Below are 14,501 nucleotides of genomic sequence, written 5' to 3' on the forward strand. Positions count from 1 at the left end.
GGGGCTCAGCCTGGAGAAAAGGAGACTCAGGGGAGACCTCATAACTCTCTACAGCTCTCTGAAAGGAAGCTGCAGCCAGGTGGGAGTCGGTCTGTTTTCCCAAGTAACAAGGAATAGGACAAGAGAACCCACCTCAAGTTGTGCCAGAGGACATTTAGATCGGGTATTAGGAAAAATTTCTTTCACCAAAACAGTGGTCAAGCACTGGCAGAGGCTGCTTGGGAAAATGAAATCACCATTCCTGGAGGTATTTAAAAGATTTCCAGATGTGACACCTGGGGACATGGTTTAGTGGTGGGCTTGGCAGTGCTGGGTTAACAGCTGGACTCAATGGTCTTAAAAGTATTTTCCAACCTTAATGATTCCATGGTTTTACCTGTCCTTGTATGTGACTATTTAGGCTGAGCTCTGTGTGGGGTTGAGGGAGGTTGTTGTCCTTCTCTTCAGTGCTGAGCAGAGGGTAACAGGAAGAGTGGGGAGCTGTATTTGGTGCCTCCAGTAATTTCCTGTTTGCATGTGCCAAACAGGTTTGGCAGAGGAGAGATTCTGGATAACACCATGTCTGGATGAAACACCCCAAGCCTTTCTTAAACATGTATGAAAATTCAGTGTCCAATGGCTTCGGTGATAAAAACCCCATGACAATGACGGCAAGAGGACCAGACCAGACCAAGCAAGGTTCCTCAGACCATGGTTTGAAGTTCCCACTTTCCTGTGACATGGAGAGTCCTTCTCATTCCAGAGTTCCCCTTGGGTCAGGTAAAATCTGTGTTGCTCAGCTGCAGCCACTGTCTGTTTCTTATGTATTAATTAGGTTTGGAAAACCTTTGCCTGGACACAGTCCTGTGCATGCACTCCAACAACTGAAATGGGGGAAGAGAGCAGATTAGGCAATTGTGATCTATCTGTCAACACTCTGGCTCCTTGGATTAAAAAAAATAAGGTGATTTCTCAGTTGAAAAGGCTGTGCAACCGTGATGTCCAGAAGCTGTCATTGGTACCAATCTCTTTAGAGACACATTATAGAGCTCTCCATGCTGTGGAGGGAATGTCACCCAAAGCCGGAAAATCAGTAAATGCTGGGCTGTGGCCCTGCAGTTTGTTCGATTGTTGTTTGGCACCCTGTGGCCAATCTCTGTGAGGAGGGTTTTCTAAAGGAAGTACAGACCAGCAGTTTTCCCCTTTCAGTGTCAGTGGAGATTTGGCCATTGCTAACCCTTGTAAATTTAACCTACAGCACTTGTTGCTCTTGGGTGGTGCTAAAGTGTTCAGTGACTGGAGCCTGCAGGACAACCGATCCCTGATGCTAATTAAAGAGGCAAATCTTAAACTTAATTTTCTGGTCTTATGTTTCAAGTCAAACCCAGAACTTTATTATCTTTCCAGCTTAATCTGTGAGTCATTTGTAATGCATTTTCCTTATAAAGCAACATCTGTATATTGTATTCTTTACATGTCCAAGAAGTTTGGAGTCTTTCAGTGCTTTGAGTTGAGTGGGAATCCCTGGGGTACAGTTTGGCACACACCTCTGCAAACATACCTTTTACTCATTTTACTGCTGGGTTAAAACTTAAATGAAGGATCGAGGATTTAAGCAGCTGGATTTCAACATCCATTTGCCACATGCCAGCTGCAAGCAAAGCAAGAAATTATTATACTCAGCTGTGATTTACATATTTGACCTTTGAACATCAGAGGATATAGCTGACATTGTCAGAGTAAAATACTGTGTGAAGCTCTGTGAAACACAAAACTTGTCTTGTTAGACTGTCCGATCTTTATAAATTAATGTCTGGTTTGAAAGTGTCTTTAAATGACAGAAATGTTTTGTTTTAATCACGATTTATCTGTCTGATCTAATTAAGGTAGACATAGCTTACAAAGACTGCAGAATAGAAAGCATGCTTGAAGCCAGGCAGAGGTGTGTAGCATTAGCACCATAAAACTGAATTTGTGGTACTCTTTTCAGTTAATCTCTATTGATTAATCCATATGCAGGAGGGAACAGACTCTGACCTGAGCTTTCAGCTCAGGCATGAAATCATTACTACTGTGATATCAGAATTTGTAATTAAGATGTAAACTATAATGAGTGATGTTAATTAGGAAGAAATTCTTCCCTGAGAGGGTGGTGAGACAGTCACAGTGTGATGTGCCTGTGGCAGTGATGCTCAGAGGTGAAAGATGGATCTTTGTTATCTCTCACTCTTCTTGTGTCCCTTCCCTGGTGATTCTTCAGTTGCTGATAGGTTGATGACTTGAGATAGACAGCAGAAACCTGGCCACCCTCTGGTACCTCAGCTCTCTCTGGATGGTGGTGGGGTTTGCTTCTGGCCTGCTAGGACCTATTTTACTTCCTGGTCTCTGTGGGCCCTGCTGGTCCCATGACATGGGATGACTCTGCACCCACAAGGAACTTGTTAAAATCAGTGGGAACAGGGTGAAGAACTTAAACTGGAAATGGTCTGAGGACTCAAAGTGTTGACTGAGATCCACATTTCCCCAGAGGGTAAAAGGAGTTCAGGCTGGAAGATTTGGTTCTGTCTGCTGCTGACACTTCTTGCCTGTTACTGTCTGGGTCAATGCTGTGCCGAGGTTTGATTTGGCCAAGTGCCTCTCTGGGGTTTGGGACTCTCATCATGTTTGTTTTCCTGGCTGGATTTTGATTAGTTCAGTAGTTCTATGAGTTTATTCTGTCAGGATTCACAGGAAGAGACAGTAGCTTTGTTTCAGGAGACTTAATTTCCAGCTTTGCCTAATTTGTAAACTTCACTCAAAGCAAAGACAATGTTAAAAAGGGAGCATTAGCACTGGGGGTGATGTGAGTTGAGACAAGGGGTCTGTTTTCCAGTGCACTGGCCATGAACAGTAGGGAAATTATTGAATTAAGGTAATGTGTCTTTGAACTTCTCTAGTTTTGATCAAGAAGCTTCATCTTCAAATTCTGAGCCCTGAGCAGCTGTGTCATTGCTCACTAGTCTGTCCTAAAAGACTAAAATGTCTTTTCAAAAAAGGCTATTAGAGGAAAGCTATGGAGTGCAGAAGTGATTTGAGTTAAAGTGCTTATTGTCAACCACATAAAATTTGCATAGCATCTGTATTTATTAGAAAAATATTTTCCACACTGCAATGAACTCAAATCAAATCTCCAGGCAATTCCCTGGTGTACAGTTAGAGAGCCCAGTTCTTGCTCACATCAATATTCAGCCAATTCCATTGGATCTGAATTCTTGGATTCAGATTCTGGACTGAATGTGATCAGCATCATCACCATAAGGGGACAGTTTAAAAGACAAGAAAATGTGGCTGTGGTTGACGACAATGTAAGGGTGCACACGCTTCCAAAGTGCCAGTAAAAACTGAGAAGAATGTTGCCAACGTGGAGAAGTGGTGTTTGCTTGCTTACTATTAGGAGCTATGCTTGACAAATACACCTTTGTGTATTTGCAAGGATGTGGCAGCCTTAAGAAATGAGCCTCCTTACTTTCCTAAGGACCATGACAAAGGAGTTCCACAGCCTGGGCTCAGTGTTGTACCTTTCCTCTCCTCCTCATCCATTCTGGATAGGTGTTTTTCTGGTTTTCCCGTTACCATTGCATGTATCACAACCCCTAAACCTTCAGGGAACTCCCCAGGAGTGCCCCTGCTGCAGGTAAATTCTTCCTGCCAGTCAGTCTTTGAGAAATGTGTCTTCAGCAGTTCTTAATCTTTGCAACATGTAACTTACTGCCACAGTAAAGTAGGACTCTGGAATCAATATTTGTGCTAGTCAGACTGGGACAGATATGAGACAAACATCACATCTTTTATTCTAAATTTTGCTATCCTTTACTATTAGGTCAGGATGAATTTTGTTGGAAGTTCTTTCTTGACCATGGAGAGTCTTAACTTCCCTTTTGCCTTTATATTTTTCCTTCTGATTTCTGCTTGCAGAGCATTTTGCTCAAAGTTTAAGGTTTGAGAAATAAGCTTTTCTGAGGTACCCTGTATATAAACACCTAAAAAAGGAATTTTAGTAAATGCGTTCAAACTATAGGAGAGAGCTTTTGTCCATATAGTATCAAATCAGGTTATGATCAGGTTCTAAACTGAACCTGCAGTTCTGCTATGGATTTATCTTTATTGGAATTACCTTGTTTTGGGTGCAATACATATATGTTAGAAATTCTCACTACCAAATTTTAGAATCTTTCAGCTCTTCTAGTGTCTGTAGGACCTTCATTAGTTCTCTTCTGGATTGAATCCATCATAGCTACAGGCCTTTTTTAGCAGAGAGTGTTATCTCACCAGGATAGATGTGCCTCAAGCAAACGGTGGATTAGAGTTTTTTGTTGCTGTTAAGCCTCACCCTTGGACTTCATTTTCCAAGTCTGATGGAAAAGGAAGAGAAGAATAGTGTCTGACAGCTTCCTTGTGACAGCCCTGCCGGTGAGTCAGTGTCTGTGCTGAAGCAGCTGCGATACTGCTGCAGTCAGCACAGAGCTTTCCACAGCACTTCAGATCTGCAGGGCTGCATTTTACAGATGTGTTCACTGGGCTGTTCTGCCATTCGTAACACAGGTACCCCCACAAGCTGCAAGAAGTGTTCATCTCCTGTGTAAGATGGGTCATTCCCCCCAGTACTGAGTGTGGGCTGAGTCACTGCTACAGCAGCCTCAAGAAATCCTCTTTCCCGACTGCATTCTTCTCCCCCTAATGCTCATTCAGCCGGTGCCAGCTCGCGTTGTGTTAAGCCCAGGAAACAAATGATCAGAAAGTCTTTTAAAGCAGAAGGGGCTTTGTGTGCCCGAGACCTTCAGCAAGGACTGGTGTCCCATTGTTCGCAGGGAGAGCCCAGGTTTATCCAATTCCCACCCGGGAACACATTTCCTGACGGCTGCATTGTGCTCCCTGGGCTGGCACTTGGCAGTGCTTCTGTCAGAGCCTTTCGAGGAGCTTTACTTGCTGCCTTTGATTTTCATTTCCAGATCAGCCGTGCTCTCTCAAGGTTAAACCTGCTTTGTCTGTCCCTTTGCAAACCAGCTCTCTGCGTTCTTTCGAAATGTAGAAAATGACGGAAAGTCGCTCCAAGACAAACACACAGCAGCCATGGGGATGGATTAAATAATCTCAATGTGCTTGTTTGAAATGCTGTTTTCAGGACATAAAGGTTATCTTTTTTTGCAAAACTACCAGCAAAGAGTAAACCACCTATTGAGGGAAAGTCCAATGTTAACTTGTATAGAGAAAAGTGATTCTGGTGTTATTTTTTTTCCAGTGAGTTCATCCAATTACCTCTAACTTTTATAGCCATGTGTCCTGCCTGATAGTTTAATGACTCACTCAGTTCTAAACTGAATCCTAACCTCTCTTGGATGCCACCTCCTGTGAACTTGGCCAGCTATCTCATACCACCTTGATTCCTCATCAATTTCTCCTTTTGTCTTACTTTTGAACTAACACCCACTCTTCCAAACCCCTCTCGCATGCAGTGCATTAAATATCTCCTGTCCAGTCACTCTCTTTGCTTGCCTGAATGGTTACCACATTCTTTTGGCCTGCCACTACCTATGATGCCTTAGGTTTTAACTTTTATATTTTTCAAATCCTGTACTGCCTGGTATGTAACTCTGAAACTTAATATAGCCTGTTAGCTACTGTTCTCTCATGCTGGTTAGACATAACAAACCCTCTCTGGGCCTGAACTCGAGGACACACTGTTGTCCCAGGCCCCAAAACATGTAAACTAAAGCAGTAATTACATCAGTACATGAAACTTTAATTGGAGAATTAACTCTAATATGCAAATGGACCAAATTTATAAAACTGTGAAAAACCCGTGACCCAGGATCCATCTTGGTTGGAGCCCCTTGGAGGCGACTGCCCTTTTTGAAGGTCCTTCAAATAAACACATGCCTTTATTCTCTTAATCTTGTCTAGCCTCTGTTTTCAGGTAGCCACTTCAAGGCATCACCTACATGGCTCTCTGCAGTGCTTATTGTGTGCAGCCACTCAGCAATGTTATTTCCTTTGGTCTGTCTCATTAAACAGCACATCTCAGCTCCTTTCTCATGAGCAACCCAATCTGAGATCCTAGTGGTACATTTATCGATTAACTTAAATAAGATAAACTCACAGAACTGTAAGACAACAGAACTCTGCGTGGGAAAAAGCCAGCACTCAGGCCTGTCACAAAAAACAATGCAAATCCCTCAGGAATTGGTGTCTGTCCCACAGACAGGATTTTCTAAAGACACAATAAGTGAGAGTCTGCAATTTCTCTTTTGTTTTACTCTAAGAGGCTGTTCAGTACAAATGGAGATGAGAGAACAGGATCATAGTTAGCTGAAGCCACTGAAACCAAGCTGAATTACAGAAAAACTCCAGCACCTGGTTTTTTAATCCATAGAAGAAGAGGGCTCTGTCAAAGCTGGTTCATCTGCCATCTGGCTTGCATTTCCTGTACCTGCCTCTAATCTTGGGCTGATTTTTGTTGGCACATTTCCAGAATTGAATAAAGGAGACTTAAGATCAGTATTTTCACTTTTTCATGCTTTCCCCGTAAGTTGGGAACTTTTAAACTGTATATTAAAAAAAGAAACTTTAAAAGTTTATTTTCTAGCTTTATTTTTGGTCAGTGAAAATTGCAGAAGAGTAGTTTTAGGGTTATTTTGGTGGAAAGTTGCTGATTGTTTTAGAGCAGTGACAAGACTTTGGCTGATCTGTGATCTCATTTGTCTTTGAATTTCCTGCTTTTCCCTATTGGTTTCAGTGGGGGAAAAAGGTGTCTAGAACAATATCTGGTGATCTGATGGAGACATTTACAACACCTCCATTCAATATTCCTCCTCCAGCATCTCACCTGATCACCCTTCACTTGAATGTGGAGTCCTTTACTGCCAGGGAGACTGGGAATAATAATGAGTGAGAATACTGGGGTAGATTTTAAACACCCCCTCCCTCCTAACTTCAGGACAGTTTTCAAATTTTTATTAAAAAAATCTGTTCCTTTTTTTATTTTAGTTACTTTTCTGTTAAGTGAATTAATTATTTGAAGCAGTTGTTTCCCATGTCATGATGGCAATAGGCAACAGCACTAAATGCCTGCTGCTTTGCTGTTTTTCAGACAATCCTTTCTCTCTTTCACTTGTTCCAATCACTATTTCCTAATTTAGATGGAAAAGGTAGACCTTGAGAGTAAATAACCAGCCTTGTGTGGCTGCTGCAAGCTGAATAATGAAACACAGCAAGTGCTCTGGGCTTCCTAGGGGCTTGAGCACAAGTGTGAGCCCTGATGCTGCACCAAATGTGGGCTGCTGACCTTGGCAGTGAAACAAGGACCTCGAGCCATGGGTTACTCACCCTGACAAAGGGAGAGCACCGATGTGATGTGGCTCATTGGGTCCTGAACGGTTCAATGTCGCATTTCCTCAATGGTGATTTGTTGTTTTCTGTAGCTCATGCTGCAGCAAGCCTGAATGCAATCCATCAGAAGTATGTATTGGCTATTTGTAAGGTAAATTAACAAGCTGATAGTAATCACTGCTTCATATTTAATAAGATGCATGTTCTGGACATCAACAGATGCTGTTTTACTTGGTTGTTGTTTTTTCGTTCTTTTCCTCTACTCTTTTTTTGCCTTCTACTCGTTTTGTTTTTCACTCTGAAATGCTGTTGCATGGGTTTTATTTGAATCAAGGTTTCCTCTGTGTTTTCTGTTCTCTGGGCTGGATTGTATTGCTGTGGCTGCCTTTGACAGCATCATCCTGAAGGGTCCATAATCCCTGACACTTGCCCTGCCTTTTCTGGATTTGCCTGGGTACTGGAGCTGGGAAGTCGCTGTCCATCCATGGTGGAAAGGAAGGGAGATGACTTTTCCCAGTCACTGTGTGAGCATATGGCTGCACTTCTCTCTCCCATGCATCTTCTAAGACCTCACTGACCAGCAAGTTCTCTGCAGAACCAAGTTCCTCAGCTGCTCCCTGTCCTGTGAATAGCTGAAAATTTGGTTTGCATAGTGAAGGCAGAGGACATGATTTCTAAATTTCCTTTCACAGTGGTTTCAGCTGCCTGGCTTGCCAGGAGAACACTTTCTTTCCTTGCAAGCTCACACCTCCTCTCTCTGTCCCTTGCCCTTGCTTGTACAGAGCAATTGAGTAAAAAAAAGATCTTCTGCAGTTGACAAAAATCCAAGCAGTTTTTTTGTAGAAATATCCAAAAAGTGTCCCTTGAGGATGTTTACATAGGGCTTGTTAATTAAAGGGGTAATGATAATTTCAGAGCCAACTTCCAATTCCTTCATAGAGGTGTTGATATTCCATTATGGAAAAGAAGATCCTTTTTGCCCCAGTGCATGCTCATAATTTCACTCACCGAGATACTCCTTTTTTGATCAGGTTATGAAACAATAACCTGCAAAAACAATCATTCCCTTGAAGCTAATCACTGCTGGAAAGGGGAGCCTTGCTTTACAGTCAATGACTTTGATGCCTTGGGTAGTTCAAGTAAGGATCTGCCTTGATTGACAAGACCCTTTATATAAATTTGAGCAATTAGACATCCCAGTAGCAGCTGCTGGGGAGACCTACTGATCACAAAGCTGACAGAGATTGCAGTGCAGGTCTCCTGCTGCTCCCTCTGACATCCTGAAACACCACCTGCAATTTAAAACTGCAAAAGGAATTCTGACTCCAACGAATTAGGTGAGTGCATGTCTGTGTTTGCTCCCTGTCATGGCTCTGGCTCATGAATAAGGCAGCAGGATTTGCTAAAGTGGCAAAGGATAAATATTTGATTTGTTCTAAAGTTTGTCTATTTTGCTCTCATACATCTTCTTTTAAAAATAAGGAATTTTAGCTATTTTTTTACCCTGTTGAAGGTTATCTATAAATATATTCTCTTTAATGACGTGTAAGATTCCAGTGTGCACACAGTGACATATGTGATGCAAACATCATGTGCTGATCTAAAGCTCTGATTTAGCAAATTTAAATAATTTTGTTTAACAGGAGCTTACAGACTGAAGCATCATCCAGGCAAAAGGCAGTCCCAGCTCACTTAATTTTGGTCTGTCCAGCTGAGAACAGACCCCAGCGCACACCAGTCTGTGCCCTGTGTAGTTGCTGACTTTCTCAAAATTGTGTCAAATCTCGGGTTTCTAAGATGGATGTATTTGAATGCAGTGAGAGTATGTAAATTGTAAAATGGACCTTGTGGCTTAGAACTACTTTCCAGCTCTCACTTTTTTGACAGAGGAGCTGTTCCAGAGATGCTGGTTGCTTTCCTTACCGAGACAGAAGGTCAACAGGTATCAGAGGGTCTTGGTGGATGCTGAGCTGCTCAGGTGTGAGGATGTCAGGGTTCTTCTGGTCACCTTGGCCATGTCCCCCCTTGTCTGACCAGCTCTGACCACTGGCTTGGCAGCCTGGGTTGGGTCTGAGGTGGCTGTAGGGCAGTGTGTGCTGAAGGGACAGCCAGCCCCTCTGGCTGCAGCCCTGGGAGAGGAACAGCACAGGATGTTGGTATTGGCAACTCCAGTAACACTTGGGGGAGATGCTGAGATTACAGCACAGCTTCAGGGATACTTGGCTCCCAGCTCTGCAGCTATTGGCTTTGTGTGAGTGCAGGGCAACCCAAAAGGGGTGCTAGAAAGGCACATGCTGCAAAACAAATCTGCAATATGGAGATTTCAGTGGGGCTGAGGTATAAGCTGGTGACTTTATCTCTTCCAGGCAAACTCCCACTGCTGCATTCTGTGACAGAGCTTTTTACTGAGATTTTCCACTTCTGGGAGTAGGTGACCACTCATTCCTCCACCTGCCCCTCTTCTCTCAGGCTGAGTGAGGATGTGTTTGAAGGGAGGAAGGGCTATCCCTGCCTCAGCTAAGCCCGTCCGCTTGCACTTCTTGCCTGCTGGGCTGTGCTGGCTCTCCCAACCCTCCCCTCCTCTCCCTTCTGCCTTCAGCATGAAGCTCCACTGCCTGACCCTGGGAGCTCTCCTTGTCCTGCTGCTGTCCGGCTGCGGCGCCGCCACCAAGGCCTCGGCCATCGATCTGTGGACGTTCGTGGGCTGTGCCGTGCGGGAATTCACCTTCCTGGCCAGGAAACCCGGCTGCCGTGGGCTCAGGGTGACCACAGACGCCTGCTGGGGACGCTGCGAGACCTGGGAGGTGAGGCTGTGAGCTGGGGACACCCCTGGCTGGTACTTGCCCCCCAGGAAAAGCCCTCTAAAGACACCTGCCCAGTGTCCTGCTCCATGACCCCCTGGCTACCGCTGCCAGAGTTTGCTGTTGGTTGTCCCTCCCTCCTCCCGCTGCCCCAAAGGGGATGGAAGCCATGTGATGATATTAATGAAGCACTTATGTAATGCTCTTACTACGCAATCTGAAAGCCTCTTACAGCTTGAACACTTAAGGAGAGGAGGACTTTATTACTTCGCTTGAAATAAAGAAGTCCTTTGAGATTAAGAAGGAGCTCCCAATTGATGGGTAATATATGTTGTTCCAAAAAGCAAATCCCAAAAGGTAACGTCTGTTTCTAATTTGGTCCCGTTTTAAGTCACAGCCTTGTATAAATATGAAGTACTTAAGTTTTAGGGGTGTACAGAGGGAGAAAGAAAGAGTGTAAGTACATCCACACACGTCAGAGAACAAATTTCTGACTGTCTTTGCCTTTCTGCAGCTGGAAGGCTCAAGGGGCCAATCCTAGTTTAATTTATTTGAGAAATCTTGAGTGACTCAGATGGGTTTGTCCACATGAAGACAAGGACTCCACATAAGTGACCAGAGGAGGAGCCAGGGTCTGTGTGCCAGCTCTGACTCCCATTCTTCATGACTTGGTGGGATGAGGCGAAAGGCCACCAGTGGCCAGATTCCACGCTGGGATAAGGTTCCTTGGAGGGATGTCTTGACTCCTGGTTCCCCCTACTCCCAGGCTTCTCCGGCAGCTCAGACCTTGCAGCCTCTCTTGCTGTATTGCAGTACCCCTGGGGTGTAGTTCAGCTGAACCCACCTGGCTGTGGGTTCAACAGCTTCCAGAAGGCACCACGAGGTGTTTGGATGGGGGCTTTGCAAGAGTGAGGGTGTCTGCACATCTTGCCGAAATGTTGCATCTGTTCTCTCCCCTGCCATCCTTCTTGGCTCCCAGGGAGGGCTCTTTGCACAGAACAGAGGGAAAGAAAGAAATTAAAATGTCTTCTGGCTGTGTTACCTTAGGCAGTGGGCTCCCATGCCTGTGTGTGCTGCCCATTCCTGGAGTCTTTGGAAAATGGGTGTCCCTGTTGAGGAAAAACTGATTTTTCTGCAAAACCAATGCCCCTGTGATACCACGTGGCAGCGTGGGTTTCAACGCCTTCAGGCTCCCACCATCTCCTGATAGCTGAGGTCTCTGGCCAAGCTGATTTTCTCAGGAGGAACTGCAGACTTCTATGCTGGCTGCTGTGCCGAGAGCTTTCCCCACAGTGTACAGCCTTTGGGATTTGTGGGAAGTGCAGCCTGACAGGGAAGACGGGTCTGGCTGAGAAAAAACCCCAGCCTTTGGCACCTGGATGCACCCCTGCTCTAAGGCAGCTTGTGCACATGAAGGGTTTCCAGCAGAATATGTTTAATGGAAAAGCAATGCTTTTGGAAGAAGGCAGCTGCTTTTGGCAGCATTTGGTCGGAACACTCATACTCTGCTGCAAACCAGCTTTTGGGATAATCTTGTCTTCCTTCAAGCAGGTTTTAATTGGAGCTTTATGCTTTAAACAAACTGAAACACATCCATGAGCCCACTCCCCTCCATGGCAGGGCTCCAACAGGCAAGTGTTGAAGGATATAGCCTAAAACTTATTTCCATGGCCCCTTCCACCTGATCCAGTAGCTCTTCTATTTACACTAAATCCCCTTGAGGAAACTGAGGCTCCAGATGTTTGTCTCGCTTCCTGCCTGAGGCCAGCATTTCCCCCCCGCAGAAGCCGATCCTGGAGCCGCCCTACATCGAGTCCCACCACCGGATCTGCACCTACAACGAGACCAGGATGGTGACGGTGAAGCTGCCCAAGTGTGCCCCCGACGTGGACCCCTTCTACACGTACCCGGTGGCCATCCGCTGCGACTGTGACATCTGCTCCACTGCCACCACCGAGTGCGAGACTTACTGACCTCCGGCCCCAGCCCAGCCGAGGAGGGGCCGAGTTCTCCCCCGGCTTCATACCCTCGGTACCTCCAGCGTTCTGGAGGGTGTAAATCAGCCCAGAATTTGATCTCGCCCTGTAATTCTCCTAATCACTGACTTTTCTGGGCAGATGAGGTTTAATCCCCCCTCCTCATGCTGCTCAAAGCATGATTGCTGTAGAAACCCAGCGCACAGCCTCACAATAGCAAACCCCGTGGTAAAAAGAAATGATTTGGTTTCCCTTCCTCCTCATGAGCTTTTCACGCCGTGTGACCTTTTTCCCTGCAGAGAGTGCCCATGGACTGAACAGCCACAAAGGCATTGCCTCCTCCATAACAGCCTGACTCATCTGGGGTTTAGCTTCTTCCCAGTAACGAAAGTGCAGTTACCAACACTTCCACCACCTCCCCCTCTCCCCTCCATCAGTTAATCTTACCCTGCAGTCATTCAGGAATAACAGTTAAAGAAGAAGGTCTCAAGGCCAACGAAATGGAAATAAGTATTCAGATCACTACCTTGAAATTAGGGGGGATGCATACTCAGCCCTGACTCAGCCAAGGACTTAAGCTCCTGATTAAGTGTTTTGCTTAATATCAGTGCACTTTTACAGTTAAGCACGTATTTCAGTGCTTTGCTTAATTGGAGCTATTTTGTTGAAAAAAAAAATCTTGTCTCACAAGGGACAATTCCTGAAAAAAAAGAATAGGAGAGAAGCACATTAAATGTGCAGAACCATCTGCTTTTGTCCAGGGATTGGAGGGGAAATGGCTTCACGTGGAACCAGTGAGACTCTGCAGAGCCCAAGGCATCTCTCCTGACAATTTCCACTGTCAGAGTGACCAAGCCAAAATGCAACGATCACAGTTTGGTTTCAGCGGGCCCCTGGCTGAGGTGGTGGGAAAGAGGGGGCTTGTAGGGGTGTTCCCTGAGCTGCTAAGCTCCATGGAGACCTGCTGCTCTGAGGGTGCACACAGAGCTGGGGGACAGCCAGATGTGCTTGCAGGAAAGCTGTGGAGCGTCCAGTAGTGGTGGGTGAGACAAGTCCAGCACAAGAAAGAGAGCAGATATTCCAAAGGACAGTTCACACCTCCTCAGACCTGCTCTTTACAAACCAGGGGGACACCTGGGGGCTGCCACAAGAGCCCCCTGTGACCACAGCCACACAAGTGCCTTCGTTCACTGGTTCCCAGCTGCAGGAGGACACATTCACATTCATCCCTCATTTCTCCCCTGAGCAAAATGGGAGGTTAGGTGAAAGCAGGAAGATTTGCCAAGTGGGAGAGGCCCATAGGAGCTCACAAAACAAAGACACCTTCTCAGATAGCCATTAGGAAAGAATTGCTGCTGAGAGTAATACCTGCACCTGTCTTCCCTCACTCAGTGCCTTGTCTCCTGGATGCAGTCACCTTCATTTACAGGCATGCATGCTTGAAACTTCCCCAGGTGTCTTGACCACATTGAGACATTTAGTTTAACCTGTAATTTACTAGTTGATATAATTTTTTTTATCTGTAAAAGCTGCACTGTGACTGAGTAGGAAGAAGGTGATTTTATCACCTGCCTTCTGTAATTCTGAATAGAGACTTCTGTGCCCAACAGCACCAGGAGCAGTTTTTTGCTGATGGAGAGTTTAACTACCCTTTAAAAAGTCCTCATGTTTTGTTAGAAATTGCACCTCACAATCCCTCTGATATTGTCAGCTGGCATTACAGTTATTATGGGGAACCTGCAAATTGTTCTGTGTCCTTAATAAACCTCAAAACTGCAGTATGAAAGCAATTTAAAGCAACGTGTCCCACTTTTTCTGCGTGTAGAGATTTCTCACATAGAATATGTATAAGCTCCCACAAACTCTTTGCCAGAGCTATGAACACCTGCAAAACATCTTCTTGGTGTGAAGTCATTTCCTTCGCTGAATTTATCTGATGGAGTCTGGCTGTGCTGCAGTCTCAGGATTAGAGGTAGGGTTAGAAAGTGGCAAACTTCCTTCCTTTGCAGCCAGCAGGAAATCAGGGCTGTACCCAGACACGGTGAGACAGTAGAAACCTCAGCAAGTGATCAGAACAGAACACTGCAGGGTGGGAAAAGGGTTTTGACTGATGCAGCCAGACCAGGGAGCAGAAGGCGGAGGTGGGAAGGATGTACTGACTGAAACCAAGTCAGCAAGAGGCCACTTTGAGATGATCTTTCAAGGAAGAGAGCAAAAGAGATGCTGTGGATTTGCCCTGAGGGACAAAAGTCCAGCCACCACCAGAGCTCACCAACTCATTTGGCAGGGAAGTGGTGGAGTCGCCATCACTGGATGTATTTAAAAGACATGTAGATGTGGCACTTGGGGACATGGTGGACCTGGCAGCGCTGGGTTAATG

General features: G+C 45.4%; 1 protein-coding gene across 1 annotated transcript; it reads left to right on the forward strand.

Moving 5' to 3' along the window:
* Nucleotides 1–9,919: 9,919 nt before the first annotated feature.
* Nucleotides 9,920–13,911, forward strand: GPHB5 (glycoprotein hormone subunit beta 5). The gene is made up of 2 exons (XM_042047748.1): nucleotides 9,920–10,148; nucleotides 11,930–13,911. The coding sequence occupies exons 1-2, from the start codon at nucleotides 9,945–9,947 to the stop codon at nucleotides 12,116–12,118; spliced, it is 393 nt and encodes a 130-aa protein (XP_041903682.1). The 5' UTR covers nucleotides 9,920–9,944; the 3' UTR covers nucleotides 12,119–13,911.
* Nucleotides 13,912–14,501: the final 590 nt, after the last annotated feature.

The sequence above is a fragment of the Corvus kubaryi genome, unplaced genomic scaffold (assembly GCF_017639235.1).
Source record: "Corvus kubaryi isolate FWS band 111438036 unplaced genomic scaffold, C.kubaryi_AGA036_p1.0 66, whole genome shotgun sequence".
In the NCBI taxonomy this organism is placed as follows: domain Eukaryota; kingdom Metazoa; phylum Chordata; class Aves; order Passeriformes; family Corvidae; genus Corvus; species Corvus kubaryi.